General features: G+C 40.1%; 1 protein-coding gene across 1 annotated transcript; it reads right to left on the reverse strand.

Annotated features, from left to right (window-relative positions):
* Window positions 1-6,852: 6,852 nt before the first annotated feature.
* LOC115921162 lies at window positions 6,853-21,915 on the reverse strand. The gene is made up of 13 exons (XM_030978340.1): window positions 21,594-21,915; window positions 20,371-20,569; window positions 18,802-19,093; window positions 18,179-18,348; window positions 17,296-17,565; window positions 16,496-16,634; window positions 15,536-15,599; window positions 13,234-13,294; window positions 12,498-12,634; window positions 11,013-11,276; window positions 10,290-10,388; window positions 8,648-8,776; window positions 6,853-7,716 (listed from the first exon to the last, which is right to left on the reverse strand). The coding sequence occupies exons 1-13, from the start codon at window positions 21,761-21,763 to the stop codon at window positions 7,545-7,547; spliced, it is 2,166 nt and encodes a 721-aa protein (XP_030834200.1). The 5' UTR covers window positions 21,764-21,915; the 3' UTR covers window positions 6,853-7,544.
* Between the last annotated feature and the right edge of the window lie 667 nt (window positions 21,916-22,582).

Raw genomic sequence — 22,582 nt, forward strand, 5'->3', positions numbered from 1 at the left:
GCACCCACTGCACCCCCTCTAGGGGCAAACCCAACCCCCGCTGGGGAGGAGATGGACGGTAACCGTCCAGTTCCCTCACCCTCAGACACAGAGATGTCAGGACGGGGCTCATCCATCCTCCCTGCTTTAGCACCACCAGCAGCATCAGGGGCACCCACTGCACCCCCTCCAGGGGCAAACCCAAACCCCGCTGGGGAGGAACTGGAGGGTTACCGTCCATCTCCTCCCCAGCGGCCGAGAGGTTTGGAGTAAACACGGTTGTGTTAGGATGGGAGAGGACACACTAGAATGTCTCATGAGAATCACCATTTCTGGTCAAGCTCCAGAGAATTGTCCATTTTTGGATGCAGTCAAACCATGGGCCTCCAAGAAAGAGAGGAGATACAGGCTTAATTTTGAATGGTAAGATATTTTGTTTTAAACTTTTAATAATCTAGTTCAGAATTTGTATTACGTCATTAGATCTCAATATTAATTATAATGCACACGGAGAGTACTAGCAACGCGCTGGAGATCTGAACGAACGAGCGCGCGCGGCCAGCCATGCCGGCGCCGAATTGTAGAGGAGCTAGACATAGACTCTAATTTCATCATGGCCCGGATCATGGCAGCGTCAAGGTCGTCTTCAAGATCAAAAGCGGACAAATGCTTCCGAGAATGTTCTTCTTTTTTTTACCAAGAGAACACTTCAACGATTGTGGAGGCCAAATATGTGCAAATTCAAGCCTCAAAAGCAAATGTTGGGAAGGGGACAGAAGTACATTTTACAGTGTCCAGAGGGAAGGTTGGCGTAGACCTACATCAAGTACGAAGTACTGGAACCCTTGTGGGAGTTAGTGGTAAGTCAAAATGTGAGTTAGAGTCTATAGTTAAAGGTAACGTTAGATCAAACACGTCTAGACCAATTTGACATCATGATAATTTAGATTCATCAAACACTGCCAAAAAATAAAAAGAGCGGGGAAGGTCAAGACCTCTGTGTGAACTATGAGCAACTTGAAGATATATTGGGCGATCGGCCCACAAGTGACCAGGCTGTATTAACGGGGCAGGCAGGGAGGCAGGGAGGGGCGAGTCATGTGATGGAGAGCAGGAAGGGGGAGGGTGGGGTTGAGGGTGACAGTACCAGGTCCATATCGGATATGGAGGGGTCTTAAGATGACACCATCAATTTAGAAGAGGGCACGAGATCTGCTCGGAAATGGAAGCAGAGAGTTGATAATGCATCCTCGAGTCACACGTTATATGCCTGTATAATTATGTTGGGGTCGCTTGCACCTCCCGAACGACTTAGGTTTTACGGGCCTATATTGATAATAGTCATTCCATAAATGACAAGCTGATATTCAGATATTGTTTTTGTCATACAGGTTAGTGAATCTGTATCTACACAGGCCCACCAAGTGCTCATCGGTAACGAGGCAAGGGAGATTGTGCAGCAGAGATTCCAGATTTGATGGCGTCGCTCCAAAGTGTACGCAGCATCATAAGTTTATAACTTGTTGATTATATATATTTCCACTTGTGGAATTGAAAGACCTTATCCGCATCATAATTGTTTTTACAACGACCAACTAAATGCACAACGATAACGAGGAAGGGGCTGAGGTGCAGCTGGGATGCCAAAGTTGAATGACAAGCTCCACAGTGTACTCAACACCGTAAGTTTATAATTTGTTTATTATATCTATTTCCACTTGTGGAATTGATGCATGATACATTGAAGACTTGGTACTTGCTGAAAGTTGCTTAAAACAGTTTGTCGAAAACTTTGCAGATTAGTATTCCTTGCGTTTCATGACAATGAACCTTCACCAACTTGTACATTTAACTAGAACAGTATGTTTCACAGGTCCACTGTTTTCAAATAACTGTTTTGTATTAGAAGATTTCAATGGTTTTATTACACAAAATATTCATGGAACACAAGGTGTTGATACTCAAGTACTACATACAATTAATTTAATCCAGGCAATTCCAGTACTCACCAAAAACTTGGTAATGATGATATAGAGGTTACCGAGTTCATTGATAAGAAGAACTACCACTCTTCCAGTTCATGGGCTCATGTGTGTGATGAAATTTATCGTATTGGTAAGGCTGGCTTGAAAACTTTGTCAGAATATGATTATGTTGCTGTGCGGAACCGTTTTGCCATTATCGGACAAGAACACCTATGCTGGTATAAAATATACGTAAAGAAATTGAATGTTTATGTATATGGATCTAAATACAAGAGGCTAGTGAAAAGAGATCCAAAGAGACCCATGTGAACTACAGTATGAATGCTTCTAACATGCTTTTGATAAGGGGTCAGTATTTGAAAGTCGTAAGCTGATATATCAATTTGTAAAAATAAGTTTTTCCCATGCCTAACTGAAGAAGTGTTCATTGAATCAATGTCAAACCGGAGCAGATCTGAACGTTGTATTACGCATTTGTATTTTATTGCTTTATAATATGTTTTAATTACAGCTTTCAACCAGCCAGTTCATGGTGACCAGTCAGACATCACAAGACATGGAGTACAATGTTGACATGGAAATTGGTCATTGCTCTTGTTATGCTGGTAAGACAGGGGGCCCCTGCAAACATCAGGCAGCAGTGGTGAAACATTTCAATGTTTCATCTACAAATTTCATCCCGGTTAATGACCCACAGACACGAAACAAGGTCTCTCTCTCCTCCGAGATGTTTCCAGAGACGTGGTCTTAACACAAAAGGTCAACGGCGCACATCTCATTCCCTTCCGTAAGGATGCATGAGGACGAGCATGTAACAGTCATCCGTTTGCCGAGTTGAGGGATATTTCAGAAGCTGTTGCCAGAATTCATGAAGTTTCCTACAACAAGGCAAGAAGTGACTACTATTCTGAGAATAGGAGGACAAAAAGGAGGATTATTTGTTATTAGAAATTTGGGCGAGGGAGGAAATGAAGCAAAAATTAGATGGGACAGTTAGGAACATAGTTGTGCATGAAGAAATGGTACAGCTTTTAGCAGAGGCAGGATAAATGAGATCCTCAACTTCCATTCAAAACAAAATGAAAATCTAAAGAGGAGATTCTACCAAAAACTGCAAACAAATTAAAAGAGTGGGGAAGGTCAAGTGACCTTTGTGAACTATGAGCAACTTGAAAATATATCAGGCGATCGGCCCACAAGAGATTAACAGGTCAGGCAGGGGTGAGGCATGTGATGGAGAGCAGGGAGGGGGGGGGGGGGAGGGTGGGGTACGTTAAGGATGATGGTACCGGGTCCATATCGAATATGAAGGAGTCTGAAGATGACACCATCAATTTAGAAGAGGGCATGAGATCTGCTCGGAAATGGAAGCAGAGAGTTGATAATGCATCCCCGAGTCAACCCCCCCCCCCCCCCCCCCCCCCCCCTCCCTCCGGACGTATTATATGCCTGTATAAACCACTTAGGTTTTACGGGCCTATATTGATAATTGACAGTCATTCAATAAATGACAAGCTGATATTCAGATATTGTTCTTACAGGTTAGTCAACTTATATCAGCACCATCCAACAAAGTGCACATCTATCACTAGGAAGGGGATAAGGTGCAGCAGAGATTCAAGATTTGATGGCGTCGCTCCAAAGTGTACACAGCATCGTAAGTTTATAATTTGTTTATTATTTCCACTTGTGGAATTGAAAGACCTTATCCGCATGATACATTGAAGACTTGGTCCTTGCTGACAGTTGTTTAAAACAGTTTGTCAAAAACTTTGCAGATTTGTACTCCTTGTGTTTCATGACAATGAACCTTCATCAACTTGTACATTTAACTAGAACAGTACCGTTTCACAGGTCCACTGTTTTCAAATAACTGTTTTGTATTTGAAGATTTCAACGGTTTTATTAAGCAAAATATTCATGGAACACAAGGTGTTGATACTCAAGTACTAAATACAATTAATGTAATCCAGGCAATTCCAGTACTCATCAAAAAACTTGGTAATGATGATATAGAGGTTACCGAGATCATTGATAAGACGAACTAACACTTTTCCAGTTCATGGGTTCATGTGTGTGATGAAATTTATCGTATTGGTAAGGCTGGCTTGAAAACTTTGTCAGAATATGTTGCTGTGCGGAACGTTTTGCCATTATCGGACAAGAACACCTATGCTGGTATAAAATATACATAAAGAAATCCAATGTTTATGTATATGGATCTTAATACAAGAGGCTAGTGAAAAGAGATCAAAAGAGACAAGTGTGAACTATGAGCAACTTGAAGATATATTGGGCGATCGGCCCACAAGAGTCCAGGCTGTATTAACAGGGGAGGCAGGGAGGGGTAAGTCATGTGATAGAGAGCAGGGGGGGGGGGGGTGGGGTACATTGAGGATGACAGTACCAGGTACATATCGGATATGGAGGAGTCTGAAGATGACACCATCAATTTAGAAGAGGGCATGAGATCTGCCCGGAAATGGAAGCAGAGTTGATAATTATGCAACCTCGAGTCAACCCCCCCCCCCCCCCAATCCCTCCTAACATGTTATATGCCTGTATAATTACGTTGGGGTCGCTTGCACCTCCCAAACCACTTGGGTTTTACGGGTCTATATTGATAAAAGACAGTCATTCCATAAATGACAAGCTGATATTCAGATATTGTTGTTGACTTACAGGTTAGTCAACTTATATCTCCATCGGCCCATCAAGTGCACATCCATCACTAGGAAGGGGATAAGGTGCAGCAGAGATGCTAAAGTTGAAGGACAAGCTCCGAAGTGCACCACCCCATCAAGTGTTTGTCGACAACTCGGAAAGGAAGAATATGTAGCAGAGATGCACAATTCGAGGGCGAAGCTCCAAAGTGTACTCAACACCGTAAGTTTATAATTTGTTTATTATATCTATTTCCACTTGTGGCATTGAAAACTCGGAAAGGAAGAATATGTAGCAGAGATGCACAATTCGAGGGCGAAGCTCCAAAGTGTACTCAACACCGTAAGTTTATAATTTGTTTATTATATCTATTTCCACTTGTGGCATTGAAAGAGCTTATCCGCATGATATTTGTATTTACGACGACCAACTAAATGCACCATGTCAACCCCCCCCCCCCCCCCATCCCTCCTAACGTGTTATATGGCTGTATAATTATGTTGGGGTCGCTTACACCTCCCAAACCACTCTGGTTTTACGGGCCTATATTGGTAATAGAAAGTCATTCCATAAATGACAAGCTGATATTAAGATATTGTTGTTCTCAAATAGGCTGATTAATCTGTACCTTCACCGCATTCCACAATGTTCGTCCATCACCAGGAAGGGGCTGAGAGGCAGCCGGGATGCCAAGGTTCAAGGACAAGCTCCAAAGTGTACCCAGCATCGTAAGTTTAAAATTTGTTTATCATATCCATTTCCACTTGTTCACAAATGTTTCAAAAAACCCAATCTGTACATAACATTAGAACGCGCAGTGCACAAAATGCAGGATTAATTTTTCCCCAAATAAAAACCCAGATGGGAAAACGAAGTTTTTCATTTGATGGTGCGGCTTTATGGAATAGTTTACCTAATTTTTTAAGAAATGCATCATCAAATTCTTCATTTACTCTTTTGTTTTGGCGCTATAATAATAAATCATTGAACTGGTCCATTGTGTTGTTTTTTGTTCCTTTTTTTTTGTTCGAAAATGTTGTAACTGAGTTCATTTTGTTTCGATTTGGATTGTGTACATCAATATGTTTGTAAATGTTGTATTTACATGTATGTTGTAGGGCCTCCAAGGAAAACAATATTTAACTACTGATGGAGTCACCCTACTAAAAAAGACTAATAAATAAATTAAATAAATAAATTTAAAAAAACGGGTTAGATTTTTTAAATAAAAAATTTGCCATTGCTTCAGCACCGTCAGGCCGAGAACAAATATAAACTCTTCATACCCTTAATTTTTCATAAGAGTCTTCGGAAGTGACCTCCACATTGCACAAAGCCTATACTTGGTGACAATGGTAGGCAGAAAATGGGATCTCTAAAAAGAAAAGGGTTGTATATTCTTTGTACCAATGGCTCATTGCTTCGGCTCCTTCAGTCCAGCCATAAAGCTCAACTTAGAGACCTTTGAATTTTAATTAAAAGTTTTCTCAGGCCACTCCAAGATACAGTAAAGCCTGCAAATGGTGGGGAAGGCACATGGAAAATGGGGTCTCCTCTAAACAAAATGAAAGTAAAGGGTGGAATATTCTTTGAGCCGGCCACTGCTTCATCACTACAAATCAGGGAGCATGCCATATTTGGCTTTGGACACCCTTGACCCTTTCCTCAAAGTCTTCCTATGTGACTTCCATCGAGAGTACTCTTGGAACCGATGGATCACCAACTTGAAGAAGGTCAATGGGTTATTTTTTAAGAAAATGGGAATAAAATTTCTTCTTTCTATCCCCTCTACATCCATAAAATCTTAGTATATAATTTTAAACTTGGAAACCCTTGATCTTTCTTTAGAGACCTCCTCTGTTATTTCCATAGAAAGAGGTCTTTGAACTGATAGATCTCCAAGATGTTCAATGGTGCCTTTTAAAGCCCCACTGCACTACTTATAGCTACTTGCGCCCTCTATATAGCAAACAATGTCTAATCGGTGCCTGTTGGTCCCCCATGATCCTCTTTTTCTTATGTTAATTGAGAGCTGATTTGATGAGATAACCATCTGTCAGTGACCTTGCAGGGAGGTCTAACCCCCCTGGCCAAACTAGTACAGACATGCTTTAAAAGATTCTTAGATAAAGGAACAAAAACTCTTCATTCTATTACCTCCTAACTAACATAGTCCAGTATATTTATTTTCTGGATACCCTTGAATCAAACTTTTTTTTTTTCATTCTATCATCTACACCGTGCATTATTCACGAAAGAGAAGTACACATACATGCATAGGTCATTATTATTTCCCTATAACTTTATGCTTTGAGTATGTCAAACTCTGTAGTTCTTGTCTTCTTTTACCACTTTGTTTATCGGCCTTCATTAAGTTGTAATTTTTTGTCATCGCGCAAATTTGTTTGTTTGATTTATTCACCATGTAAAATAATTGTTTACAGATAATAAAATTCAGCGGGTTACATCGAGAAATAATACATAGTAGGAAGAGTGCATAAACAAAAAATGTTTGAAGCACAACCTCCTAAGATATCATAGCTGATAACTATTAGGTTGAGATAGAACATGGCTTAAAATAAGACATTCTGTCATTACAACAACAAAAACAGAATACAAAATAAATGCTTACATCAAAATAATGCCCTTTAACGTATTTGAAAAACAAGAAAAACAAAGGAATACACATTATTACCTCTTCTTGACAAGTGTTGCATGATTCCAGGGTGTCGCTCCTGAAGTGAGCTTGCCCTTGTCTTATGAATGGCTTTCTTACCGTCAGCAGTCGAGACAATCAATCTTGAAAGTCATTATGTGATGCAATCGAGCTTCTTGGATGGTTCCTGGTTCATTCCATCGTGTTTCTCCGACTTACACACCTGGTGCTTGAAGAACACTAGCTCTCTCAGATCTATGTTACGTGATGCCATTGTGTCTCTCGGGGCTACATACATGGTACTTGAAATAAAAAAACTCTCCCCACTCGATGTTGGGTACAAATGAGAGTCTATCCATTCGGCTCACTACTGACTTCAGCTCTTCTGACGATCCAAAGTCTACAAGCAGCGATGGCCTAATCTCCTTGCACCTACGACAGAGGAAAAACATAAGTACTATTAAAGCCAGAGTCCCTTTTTACGGGGACCTCACAAGAGGTTTTCTCATCTGACGTACAAATTATGCAGGGCTGTCAACTTTGGGGAACTGCTTCGAGGGACATCGTAAACAATTTTGTTATGGTTTTCAACAGGGAAGGGGGGGGGGTGTTGAGTAAGAAAAACAAAAATCATGCTCACTACCCTCAATTGTTTGTGTTGTATTATTATTCCAAATGGTCTAACAATTATATGTAGTGAAAATGAATGCTTAAATATGAATATTGTCTGATTTATGGGCAAAAATGTGAATTTTATGACCTTATTTGCATAAATTACCCTAAATATGCAAATGAGTGAATTTTTCAAGAAATTACCATAGTATTCTATACACTTCACTTGACATGTATGCAAATTTCCGCGGCGATCGGTCGTTTCACGGCCGAGATCATAGGGGGGGGGGGGGGCTTTAGAAGCCCCCCCCGGGCTATGCAGTATCAAAATAGCCCGGGCTAAATAGGGTTAAACAAAGCAAGCCTGTGGTCCCATCAAGAAGTAACCCCTTAGTCTCCATACGGGTCGAAAGGTGGAAAATGCAGAGCATTACATAAGGCCTGTTGGTCATGAAACTGAAGGCTAATCTTGGTGATTGACCTTGGTGTACACCGGAGTGGTGTCGAATCCGCCATGAGAGCCCACTACTATGCAACTTTAAAGGCCGGCTGTACTTTTTGGCCAGGAGGGATTAGACCACACAGTGTGGTCAGTGACAGGTGGCTATCTCATCAACTCAGCTCTCAATTAACATAAGAAAAAGAGGATCATGGGGGACCAATGGTCACCGATTAGGCATTGTTTTCTATATAGAGGGAGCAAGTAGCTACAAGTAGTACAGTGGGGCTTTAAATGCTACATTACACTCACCCCTTCTTGATGTACCATCCCAGATTCTTCCTCACTGGAAAAGAGTCTGCCGTAAAAAGAACCAACAGATAGAGATCTGGACAGCTCTCTACAAGCTCCATGAAATGTGATGGTGCTGGTTTCTCAATCCTACACAGAAATCAAATTTGATAAATCAAACCATTATTCAGGACAAGGTATCTGTCACAAACGTATCGTCTGTAAAAAGCCAGAAGGGCATTACATCCAGAGCTGCCAACCTTGTGCGACCAAAAAAAGGAATCATGATGGCAAAAAAAAGGAATTTCAAGCAAAAAAAAAGGAATTCATTAAAAAGAAAGTTAAAACCACGCGCGACACACTTCCAATGCATAAATGTTCATTCATCATGCTGTTTTTTCCATACAAGCAGGTAATTTTTTTGGTGTTTATTTCGGTATTATCGGCATTTCATTTTCATTTCTCTTCAAGTATGTTTTAAAATTATTTTTCTATTGAATTTGTGATCAAATCACCATTTTAGGGCAGTTGTTTGACATGCGGTATGTAAAAAAATAAAAAAATAAAAAAATAAAAAATTAAAAAAATTATTAAAAAACATATTTTATGAAGAAAAAACGTAATACCGTAATTGGGAGGAAAAAACGGAGTATTTCTGGCAAAAACGGAATGGTTGGCAGCTCTGTACATCGTATCACTATACAAAGAGCCATTTTACAGAGATTGCCTTTCTGGCTCTAAACAGACAATATTTTACTTGCAAAAAGCCATTTTGGACTCCTCTGCATACCATACAGCCCGCGTCTTATTTTTTCGTACCACAGGGAGCCCAGATTAAGCTCACGAAGGAAACCCGAGCATGCGCACATGGAATCTGGTAGGGATGTTAATAGGGTGATAGTAATTATACAAATCAATCTTTCATCAACCAATCGTTAGCTCAATCCGTAAGGACAGCGTTATAGTTATACTAATAGCACTTTCGAGTTTGACTTGAGGGTTCGAACCTCAGTATTTATTCACTTTTTTTGCCTTTATAAATAGTGAGGCAAAGCAATAAATAATCAAAGTCTAGATGTTTGTGACCTCTTTGCAAGCTTTTGTAGCTTGTTCTGTATGAAAATACTGGAATCTGGGCTCGCTGTGGTACGAAAAAATAAGACGCATACTGCCCATACTGATACACAGTGGCCATGTTACATCTTGAAATTAACTTTTCAGGGGTAAACTAGATGGAACTTAATTTCACAAACCAAAACAGAAGCAATTTTTCAAATTCAAAGTTTAATTGTAATCCATTAACAGGTTTTCAGAATATCATGATTACCAGCTATTTTTGATATAAATGTATGACCCTTTTATCTTTGACCTCATGACCCTAAAATCTTATAAGTTCATTGGCTTTGCAAGATACATATAAATGTCTCGAGTTTGATGGTAATTCGTCCATCTGTTCTAGTAATAATGCGATCACAAGCTATTTTTGCATATATAATGACTCCCATGACCTTTGACCTCATGACCCTAAAATCTTATCAGTACGTCCATCGAGAAACCTATGTGAGAAATGGTTATTAGTGGCATGAACAGCCTGCCATAGTTAAGTCAAAATTAAGTCTATCTTAGTCTTTGTGAAACACTCCCCAGGTATCCATTTACTTACCTTCCATTCTCAGATATCAAGCAGATCCTTCTCAACTTCTTGCAGTGCTGAAGTGAACTCTGAAGCCGAATTGATACATTAAGATTCTTGAGATCAATCCTGGTAAATAAATGCATTAGAAAATGGACCATTACAACATTGACAATATAAAGTTTGTATCAAAGTGACCACATAGTCACCGAAAGTAAGTTATCTCATCAAATCAGCTCTCAATTAACATAAGAAAAAGGGGGCCATGGGGGACCAACGGTTGACTGGAGATGCGAATCCCGATACAGCACTAATATCCTTTGGCAAGATATTAACCTGAACTTGCTACTCTCCACCCAGGTGTCAAATGGGTACCCGGTAGGATGCGGCCGTCATTGTTGATCAAACATATTTGCTTTCTTAGAAATCATGGAAAATTATCATAATCATTATCATAATCATCATCATCATCATCATCATCATCATCATCACCATCATCATTATCATCATCATCACCATCGTCATCATCACCATCATCATCACCATCATCATCATCACCATCATCACCACCATCATCATCATCATCATCATCGTCACCATCACCATCATCATCATCATCATCACCATCATCACCATCACCATCATCACCACCATCACAACCACCACCTTCACTATAGACATCGTCATCACTATCATCATCATCATCATCACCAATTTTTTATATGTTTAAAGACACTTGATCTTATGACGCACCTTAAATCCTGCAGCGATGTAGCAAACTTGAGAGCATCGCAGAATGCTGGCATCCAGGAACAGTGCCCTCTCAGTCCAAAGTCTGCCAGGGACAGGAAGGACAGCTGGCGGCATTCCTTGAAGATGGTGCTGAATCCCGCCCCATGGCGAATACCTGAAACCCCACCTAGAGTAAGTCTCTGAAGGTACTTGAGGTGGCCGAGGACAGAGAGGGTTTCATCTGTTGGAACCATGCCTTTAGAAGTTCCTCTGCAGCCTTCAATGCTAAAAGGAATCAAACAAATTCATATCAAGGGGTCAGTGACATAAAGATGTAACTCCATTTTGAGAAAAAGTGGTTTATGGGTCATTGAGCACTTGGGCCTTAAGGAGTTCAGTCTATGTTTCACTAGCCATTGACTTTAATGGGGTGTTGGGTGGAGTTAAATCTTTGTGTTTCCTGGAAAGCCCACATTTTTCTGAACATTTTGATTACAAATACTCATTTTGGCAAAATATGGAGTTACATCTTTGTGTCACTGAACCCTCAATATGATCTATCTATAATGGATGACTTCATGAAAGGTCATCAATTCTAAAATAAACAATGTTTTGTTATTGGTGGGAATTACATACGCACGTTTAATTGCGTTTTATACAGCACATTCTACTTACTATACCTGGGGGGGGGGGGGGTGTTTCACAAAGACTGAGATTGAATTTAAGTTGGACTTAGGTAATACAAAGTTTTGGGAAATTTTGAAAATTGGGTGGATAGTGATTCTTTACAATTTCGATATATTTGGATGCCCCTGTGGATATATCAAAAACACCAGAAATGTTAGCTCCTAAAACACTTCTGCTTTTGAGAAAAATTGAATATAAAGATTTACCGGTGCTCCCGGTAAATTTTGATAAATTTCAAATAGCTCCTACGGCCGTACAATGGTAGCTGCCACCATGAAAATCTCAGAGTATGTGGTTGTATATAATTTCCGAACGAGAATAGCTAATCGGTCAATTTTAGTCAAGAAACATAATATCTTGACCATGAGAGGGAGCTATACAACATAAAGTGTTTATTATTTATAATTTCATAACTTTAGAGTCGATTTCGACCGCGACAACGAACAGTGAATATTGTAGGATCGCATATGCTTCCAATATGTTCATTTGAACCAAATTCACGACCCTATACCAAAACTTTGTATTACCTTTAACTATGACAGGCAATTCATGCTATTGGTTGCTCTCACTATTGGTCGCTCAAGCATGATCTTTAGATATTTTTTCCTTCAATAATGAACTATCAAATAATGTAAATTCTGTAGATGTGTGACCATGATTTGTATGTCCTTGAGAGACCAATGCCAGTAAATGCTGAGACCAAACAGCGGCATGAACGGCCTGCCATAGTTAAATCCAACTTAAAGTCGACCTTAGTCTTTGTGAAACACTCCCCTGGTCAAAGAATAGTGGATGAATGTCTTAGACAGCTGAGCTCACCTTGAATCGCTGATGCCATCATAGGGATACCCTAGGGAGACCCTAGTCTGTGGATTGATCAGTTCTAGTTCTGTAAGACCAGGACAGGATTGGACCAGACCTGATATGTCCTTTCCTAAATCATCAGGAGTCTGGCTCTGTTTGTATAAATAACAATCAGATATAATTTTAAAAAATTAAAAAAGAAGAAAACTTAAGCTGAATATTGTAGTCTTCAAATAAATAATACCTGCTGAACAGTTTTGGTAGAAACTGTGTCAGCCTACTAGTCAAGTATCTCAAATCGATTTAGTGAAAAACATTCAGAAGCAGGGTTTATTCTAAAAATGAACACCAACAACAAATGTGAACTTTAATTGAGTCAATTTATGGAGCACATTTTGGTACAAATACTGATAACATACATCAGCTGATGGCCATATGAAAGATTATTGATGATTCTGGACACTCCGTACATGTATGACCCTTTGATCTTTGACATCATGACCCAAAAATCTAATCAGTTTATTGGCTCTGCAAGATACATACATGTCCTGAGTTTGATGGTAATCCGTCCATCGGTTCTACTAATAATGTGATCACGAGAACAGGATATAAGGACGGACAGGCGGACAACCCCAAAACATCATGCTCCCCGCTACTTTGTTGCGGAGGCATACAAATTACCAAATATCAACATCAAGCTCAGAACAAATGTCACCAGAGGATTGTATCACTGCAGAATAGACATACTTACATTTTCAATGCCCTTGGGTAGCGCTGAGGCCCTCTCTGCGATGTCTTCTTTAGTGTCAAATCTACAAAACAAGTTGGAAACAAAAATACTGATTATTATCTGCTTGATGGCAATACACCCCTTCACGGTTAAGGCAGCCATTTTAATTTGTGAGTAAACATTGCGTCATCAATGTTTTCAGATGTGCATGTATTGTTGCGTCATTACCTGCGCTGCGAGCTCACATCATTATTGACATAGGCACCATTTTAAATTGTGAGGAAAATGGTGCCAATTTCTGCGCATGCGCACTCTTGTAACCGTGAAAGGGTGTATTGTTAAAGCTGATTGCTGTTACATAATAAAGAATACACAAGCAACTAAACTATCACAACACATACTCTTTGCTGAACATATCACATAATTATTCTTTTCTCAAAGCTGTAGTAGAACTAGAAATATCGCAATCTGTATTGCCGTGCAATGCGAATGTATCCCCCGGCAGTGGCAGCGATTTTGCGTCATCCTTATGTTCGAAGGAGGGACAAAGTCCCCTCTCCCCTCCCTGAAACAAAAGGATGACATAGAGATCACCACTGGTAACTCAGACTATTGTCAAGACTAGGAACAGCATCACCAAAACAATATGTGTGTAGATTAGAGTATATGGCATCTCTGTAGAAAATTTGAAAGATATCTGTCAGTTAGAAATGTAGCAGTTAGAGCGCACAAAAGACAGCCACCAAAATATGACCATTGACCCTATAACAAATGGAACACAGGTGGCAGCATAACCAAACACTAAAGATGTTTAGACGGTACTAAGACACACCTCCATACAACATTTGAAAGAAATTTGTCAAGAAATGTGGCACATAAAAGACTGAACAATGAGGGCAGCATCGCCCAAAAGTGTAAATTGTACCAAGATACATTTCTCATTCTCTATACGAAATTTGAAAGAAATCCGTGATGAAATATGACCCGCAGAGCGCACACTAGACACCCATCAAAATATGACCTTTTGATTCTATAGAAGACGGAACACTGGGGGCAGCATCGCCAAAAGTTGTATGTGTGTAGATTATACCAAGATACACCTCCATACAAAATTTGAAAGAAATCTGTTAAGGAATAATACAGTTAGACCACAAACTAGAGTGCCACAAAGACATCTATAAAAATATGACCTTTGACACTATAAAAGATTGAACACTGGAGGCAGCATCACCAAAATCTATAGGCTTGTAGATTATACCATGATACACCTTTGTTAAAAATTTGAACGAAATACCTTGAGAAATGTGGCCTATAGAGGGCACACAAACCATCCACAACTAGATGGAACTTCAACTGCGCACAGTCGAAAATGATGCCTCCGTCATAGAGCAATTTTACAAACCAAAACAGAAGAAATTTTTCAAATTCAAGTTCAATGGTAATCCATTAACAGGTTCTCAGAATATCGCGATTACCAGCAATTTCTCATATACATATATGACCCTTTGATCTTTGACCTCATGACCCTAAAATCTACTCAGTTCATTGGCTCTGCAAGATGTCCTAAGTTAAATAGTAATCCATCTATCAGTTATAATGAGAATGCATTCACAAGCTATTTTTGCATACATAATGAGCCCATGACCCAAGAATCTATTTAGTTCATTGGCTCTGCCAGATACATACATGATCTAAGTTTGGCAGGAATCCATCAATCTGTTCTAATGATAATGCTATCACAAGCTATTTTTGCATAATGAGCCCCATGACCTTTGACCTTGACCCCAAAATCTTATCAGTTCATGGACGGACAACCTGAAAACATAATGCCTCCGGCTACTTCGCAACGGAGGCATAAAAATATGGCCTGTTACCCTATAGAAGACGGAACACTGGGGGCAGCATCACCAAAAGTTATAGGTGTTGAGATTATACCATGATACACCTCCATACAAAATTCAAAAGAAATTTGAAAGAAATCCGTCCAGGAATGTGGCAGTTAGAGCGCACACAAGAATATGACGCGGCGGCTTAACGCTGTTGAATCCAAAGTACCCCACCGGCATACTGCCGGGGGATACAATTTATATCAATGTTACTGAACTTGAATTGCGTAATAAATTTGTAAGCAGCATTTGTACTTGTGTATACTCCAGGGGTGATAGTGGGCACTAAAAAAAATCAGAAAATTGGGGAAAAATCAGAAAGAACAAAAAACCTGGGAGGAAATTATCGGGGAGGGGGGGGGGGGGGGGGATCTGGAGGGGAAAAAATCAGGTAATTATCAGGCCTGATACTGCTTGAGCATGGAACAAACACTTACATTGAATGATTAGTCCGGCTGTGTATCCCAAACGCACAAGGAGAAATGGACAGATACTGCAGCTCTGCAAATAAAGAACATAAAGAGAAAGGAGACTTAGAGTGAAGAAAAGGCCAAATGAAACATGATGGCTGTGAATTAGTGAGGAGAGAGAGAGAGAGAGAGAAACCGAAAGAGAGTGGGCAGAGATAGAGAGTAGGAGAGAGAGAGAGAGAGAGACCGAAAGAGAGTGGGCAGAGATAGAGAGTAGGAGAGAGAGAGAGAGAAACCGAAAGAGAGTGGGCAGAGATAGAGAGTAGGATAGAGAGAGAGAGAAACCGAAAGAGAGTGGGCAGAGATAGAGAGTAGGAGAGAGAGAGAGAGAAACCGAAAGAGAGTGGGCAGAGATAGAGAGTAGGAGAGAGAGAGAGAGAAACCGAAAGAGAGTGGGCAGAGATAGAGAGTAGGAGAGAGAGAGAGAGAAACCGAAAGAGAGTGGGGGCAGAGATAGAGAGTAGGAGAGAGAGAGAGAAACCGAAAGAGAGTGGGGGCAGAGATAGAGAGTAGGAGAGAATAAGGGAGAGATGGAAACAGGAACAGAGTGGGGGCAGAGATGGAAAAAGAAAGAGAGTGGGGCATAGAGTAGGAGAGAGAGAGATAGAAACAGAAAGAGTGAGGGGCAGAAATAGAGAGTAGGACTAGGAGAGAGAGCGATGGAAATAAAAAGAGAGTGGGAGAGAGACGGAGTACTTTTCAGCTTGCCCAACATTCAAGCAAGTGGACTGTTGTTGGTTGTTAAAGTGAACAGTAGCCCTGGTAAACACGAATCCAAAATATGAAGACAAGCAGAAGCCAAAACAAGGCAGTTACAGAACTACTGGAATCGGCTGTTATTAATCTTTTTTATACAGCACACATTATCACATTTAAAATACCGTTCAGTTTCATATTTACAAGGGTTGAACACTCAGAAGTTCTTACTCTTCATTCTGCCCAGGATTTGAGAGACTGGAGTGTCCAGAGTGGTTGGATGGATGTGAATTCCTGGTAAGCACAGACCCAGCAGATTAGGACAAGCAGAAGCCACTTGGGGAAGCAGCTCTAGAATCAGCCTCTCCATCTGTTAAAAAAACAAACAGATACAATTTGAAACAAATAGAAAATCATTTTCTTCAAAATTTAACTTAGGTTTATTTTACTTTCTTTCTTGAATCACTTGATGGTCGTATGCCCACAGTTATAAAATTTTCACACAACTGCGCCAGAGGTGACATTTTTGAGAGACATTGTGCATTATAAGTGTTCACTATTATTAAAAGCATTACACTTTAACATTTGCAATTAAGTGTAAGTGGGATAATATCTCACATTTCAATGCTGGAAATCAATGTGGTGATAGGCCTTTAAAGGCACACTGTCCTACTTGAAGCTACTTGCTCCCTCTATAAAGAAAACTTCCCAAATCCGTGCCTGTTGGTCCCCCATGATCCTCTTTTTCTTCTGTTAAATGGGAGCTGAGTTAATGAGATATCCACCTGTCACAGTGACCTCGCTGGCTCGCTGGGTGGTCTAATCCCTTCTTGCTGAAGTAGTAAAGCCTGCCTTTAATACTCAAAGAAGTGATCAAATTCTGCCATAAATAATTTATGTTTGTTAAAGATAATCAGTTGTTTATTGAGAATCGGGTATGGAGTATGGAACGCTAATTGACAGCACCTCACATACGAATGACAGTACTCTACTCAGAGGACTATACAGATACTTGAAGAAAGTCTCATTACCTTCTCAGAAGTTCCCTGACATAAACGCAGATACTGCAGATTTGGGAACTGCTTGAAGGTGTGATCTTCCACATTCTTAAGACAGACAAGGTCTGTTCTGAGGTAGCGTAGAGAAGGTACAGTCCTCTTCAAGTCAAATGGCATGTCTGCGTGGCTAAGGTTTGACGACCAGTAAGGCTTATCATTTAGCTTACTTTGGAAAATTTGATCATTTTCAGTCGCCGATATTGCCCGTGAGAAGAACAGCTTGGTGAAGCTTGCCCCGTTTAGCTGTAGGAAGAGAGAAAATATTGAAGAGTTAAATATTTCATGGTGTCATGAACCCCTTGAATACTGTATTCTCTCATCCCCATAGACTTAATAAAGGTGCTGCCCGGTTCATGTTGGTATAGGTTAATTGCAAAAGATTTTCGACTGACTTTACAAAAGAGTATTTCAGATTCACGAGTTTATGAACTGCACATTCATATGCATGACTGCACGACAAAGTGAAGTTTAAAGCAAATTTCAAGTTTTCCTATGATCTTAGCACCTGTACTAATAATTCAATTTTTCTTTCATTTCCACCTATCCCTTCCTTTTATTTGCCTTTCTTCTATTTATTTGTTTCAAACCATGGTTATATACGCATTTCAATGTGTTTCGAGAAAGGTTTGTAGCGTCATATGACGCGCTTAAACCTAGGTTTGTCGACAAACCTCCTTTGTGAAATCGGGCCAAAGACTCTATTAAGATTAATCTGGACCCTATACCAAAACAGTTGGTGTGAAGCCCTCTATTAAAGGTAATAGGTAAGTACCATAAGCAACAAGAATTATAGACCATACCAATATAATAGTACATAACAAAACAAAATTTGGAGGAGTAGAAAGAGCTTCCTTACCAGTAAATGTTTGATAATATTCTTCATGATGTAAGTCAGTTGTGGATGCATTAGAGAGTGAGCTCTGGTCTGACTGAACTGCTTCAGGTGATGAAAATGCTCCGCTATAACCATCACATGCTCATCCCATAACATTGACGTTCGCATCCTACCGGGTTCCCATTCAACACCTGGATTGAGAGGGGGTCATGCAGATAAAATCATATCAACATATTTTTTCTTCTTGATGCACACTTATTTTTTCTTATTTATAGACAATGCATTTTGAACAATGCTGCATTTCATGTATTCTAGTTGATTACGCTCTGAAGCTCTTCGAAAAGCGCTTTCCAAATGAAATTTACCATTACTAAAAATCATTGAATAAGATATTCAAATAAGCTGGACTTACAGCGCTTCTGCTAAGTTCTGCAGTAGTTTTGGCAAGGGGTATTAGACCTCCCTGCAAGGTCACTGACAGGCGGTTATCTCATCAAATCAGCTCTCAATTAATATCAGAAAAAGAGGATCATGGGGGACCAATAGGCACTGATTAGGCATTGTTTGCTATACAGAGGGCGCAAGTATCTATAAGTAGTGCAGTGGGGCTTTCATCCAAGATTCTTTTTTAGAGAGAAACTCACCGGTTAGATTTTGAAATGAACAACCGCAGTGTACATAGCCTGTGGTTTTGAGGTGGTGATCAAGCCTCAAGGCAGTGAGTTTGGGACAGTAAGCGACCAGAGAGAGATCCACACAGCACATCAAGAATGCAATACTGAGATGGGTGATTCCAGAGAGGGTACAGAGGCTCTCGCTGCTCAGGGCTCCCTCGTGAGAGGATCCTTCTTCAGGTGCAGAGATGAAAGTGAAGTTGCGATCGGTATAAGCCAGCTTGTGGAGCTTGGTCGCCTTGGATAGGATCATGTCCATACACTAGAATGAAGATATCAAATAAAAATTTAATTATAAAGTTAGCAGATAAATTTTTCATTCAGAGTGCATCATAGAAAAAATCTTAGAGATGAATTTCATCACAAAGTTTTGCTGATGAAAGTGAGATATTGCATGCAATAAGCCAGTTCATAGTTGCAGTCTGAGCATGAGCAGATAAAGGTCATTGCAAAGTTGCAAACCAAATTGTGAAATACAAGGAGACAAAATACTGGATGCGTGCTCATGAAAGTTATGTAATCATTATTCATTTATGCACAAGCAGCGCACTCCATGATACACATGTGGAAGTATTCTTTGAAACGGAGAAATAAAGGCTATTTATGTAGCACCTCCATCACTGTAGGAGTGATTATTTCAAAATGTACAAAGTGGGACCTCTTCATGTTTTGAAGATCTGTGGATAATATCCACCGGAAATTGGCATGTGCTAACCGTGAACAGGGGGGTGTTTCACAAAGATCCTAAGTTGAACTTAACTCTAAGTTGGACTTAAATATTATGGAGAGCCCTTTGTAGCCTTAAAATCAAATATATTCAAAAGCGAAAATTCAAGTATTTTAGACTTTTCATAAATTCCACATCAACAACATTGAAAATTTCTCGATAATTGAAAATAAGAATGTTTTGAATCAACTTTTACAAAATATTGTCAATGACGCTAACAGCTTTCCATAATTTTTAAGTCCAACTTAGAGATAAGTTCAACTTAGGATCTTTGTGAAACACCCCCCTGGTCTATAAACAGGCTTCAGAGTTGAATCATATGAAGAATTTAAATGAAGTAAGGTACAGTACCTCTCCTTAGCTACATTTTCAAAGAATCTTCCCATTTCATGTTGAGGTAAATAGAGACAAATACCCCACCTGCTCTGCCCCTCTCCCCACCCCCTACACACAACAAACAAAGGATGAAGATGGAGAAAGATAAACTATGTAGAAGGGCCAAGGATTAAAGTATCACTTTTACTTGGAGCTATGAGTTGGCCCTTTGCAAAAATCTCAGACACCCTTCAAAAAAATAACTAAACCTTCTCTCCATATTATCATTTATAGAACAGCACCCAAAATATGAAAGAATATAATCAGCATTTATAAATCAAATCTGTCAGGACCGTAATGGGATAGCAACAAAAATAGTTTGACTTATGTAAAACTTGACTAAGGAAGTATAGTTATTACAAATTTTGCATTGTTTGATTTTAAATTGATTCTACTTTGAGAAAATTTAACTCTTGCGACCGAGTTGTGCCACCCACCTTTTCACTGATGCAACATCCTGTCACATCCAAACACGTGACATTGACCATGAAATTGGTGAGTTTTTCAAAATACTTGGCCGATATCCAAGGATTGTGGCTCAGGTCCAGGGCTCCAATCATCACACCTGAGAGTGTCTTCATGTAGTCTAGCAACCAGCCCCATGTGTTGTCACGACATCCAGAGAGGTTCACATTGCTGGAAAAAATGAACAGTAATCATTTATTTTAACTTCAAGGGAGATCAGTATTATATGGAGCATTCTCACATGTAAAACAGTATTCAAATTTCAAGCATTTAATTACAGCCCCACTGCACTACACATATCATGGGCGTAAATCTGCAATTGATACCTATTGTTCCGGGGGGGATGATCTATTCATTCATCCCCCCTGAACAATAGGTATTACGTAAGGATTTACGCCCATGACACGTATAGCTACTTGCGCCCTCTATAAAGCTAACAATGCCTAATCAGTGCCTGTTGGTCCCCCATGATGATGATCCCTTTTTCTTATGTTAATTGAAAGCTGATTTGATGTTATTCAACGGCTGGCTGAGTCGTTGCGAAATTGTTCTCAAAAAAAAAGTTGACAGCCCTGCAAATTATACATGTATGGCCTACTGTACTGGGGAGTACAGCACTGCAGGGCCGGCTGTCGACCATTCTGCATTATTTTGGAGGGAGTCTCACGCAACCACGTTTATTCTCCCACCGTCCCACGAGCTCGTAGCGGGATATGGGAGACTCCCTCCCGCCACCACGCCCTTCTTTCCGCTTCCATGTAGAATCTCCCGGTTCATGAAAAAACCTCCCGCCAAACACAATTTTACCTTTGTAAAATTATTATTAAAAAAGCTAAGGAGTAACATGAGTAAAGGGCTGTTGAATTCGTTCAAGTTTTGAATTGAATATCAAAAAGTGTAGCCGTAGGGCCTCATTGCATGCACTAAATTCTAAATGATTTAAAAAGGAAGTCAGTTTCCACTTTTCCGCCTTAAAAATCATACAAATATACAGAAAGGGTTTACAATTAATTCACTGGCCTTGGTGGGTCATCTTACTGTCTTACAGTAACAACAACTTTATTCAGTCCAGACCCCGAGTCTGACGTAAATATTTCAAAATCAGATTCTAACGTAGGCCTAGAGGTCTAGCTACATGCCGAGCACGTGCTGTGCTGGCGATTCTCTAATCCAGCGAAAATTCAACTGAGCTTACCGCCCCGCTGTACGGGTGAGCGCCAGGTCGAAAAGGCGTCTGCTGATACTGGTTACTTTGGAGACTTCAGTTGCGTGGAGATATGACAAAATTTCGATTAACGCCACATCTGGAAGCATGTCAAAGTAGCCTTTATTCTCTTCATTTGGGTTCTCATTCACCGACGCCATTACCACCAGTCAGCTGTCAACAGAATTATTGCTAGTCGAAGCAAAAAGAAAGCATGCGGAAACTTCAGGTCAAATGAAAACATGCAGTAGTCTGCAAATGCAGACTATATTTTGATTTTCATACACATTTTCATACACCATGACCGTGAGCCAATTAAGTCTAGATCTAATGTTTTTTAAATAATTTTCTCAGACATGCTATAAGCTCCACCCTAAAAATTGCTCCAGATCTCATTTCCCTGATGATATCATATATGTCAATCATGAGTGAGCTAACAAGACTCACTGAGAGACGGAATTTCCAAATGGACCAATAAAATTAATCTGAATCTGATCTGAATAGTACAGTGGCGGATCCAGGGGGGGGGGCCGAAACGGCCGCGGCCCCCCTATTGGCGGCGCAAAAAAATGAAGAAAAAAAAAAGAGGAAGAAAAAAAAAGAGAAAAAAAGAAAGGAGAAGAGAAAAGGAGAGGAGAAGAGAAAGGAAAAAAGAAGAAAAGAGAAGAGAAAAGATAAAGAAGAAAGCCCCCCCCCCCCCCCCCCCCCCCCCCTCCACTCCGGGGTCGGAGGGACCGAATTTGTGTTCCCAAAATTTCCGATAAAGAGTTACTTTTCACGCAACAAAGTCCGGCCCGTAATACACACAAATCCGGCCCGTACTGAACTTTACACACCGGAGATAGAGGGGTGCTTTCAAAGAGAGGGAACCGTGAGCGTACCCTAGATAACACTGAGAGGGAGGGAGGGAGGGAGAAAAGTCGGGTGAGAAAGGGGGAAAGACAAGGAAATGGCGCTAAGTGACAGTAACGACGAATAAG

The sequence above is a fragment of the Strongylocentrotus purpuratus genome, unplaced genomic scaffold, assembly GCF_000002235.5.
Source record: "Strongylocentrotus purpuratus isolate Spur 01 unplaced genomic scaffold, Spur_5.0 spur5_scaffold_1, whole genome shotgun sequence".
Lineage (NCBI taxonomy): Eukaryota > Metazoa > Echinodermata > Echinoidea > Camarodonta > Strongylocentrotidae > Strongylocentrotus > Strongylocentrotus purpuratus.

Excerpts from the sequence above, each read along its gene's own strand:
- LOC115921162 (XM_030978340.1), bottom strand. The coding sequence starts at position 21,763 with ATGGCGTCGGTGAATGAGAACCCAAATGAAGAGAATAAAGGCTACTTT. Across the intron at positions 18,349-18,801 it reads TTCATTTCAAAATCTAACCG|GTGTTGAATGGGAACCCGGT; the intron begins GTGAGTTTCTCT and ends CTCTCAATCCAG. Across the intron at positions 13,295-15,535 it reads AGCCGGACTAATCATTCAAT|ATTTGACACTAAAGAAGACA; the intron begins GTAAGTGTTTGT and ends CTTGTTTTGTAG.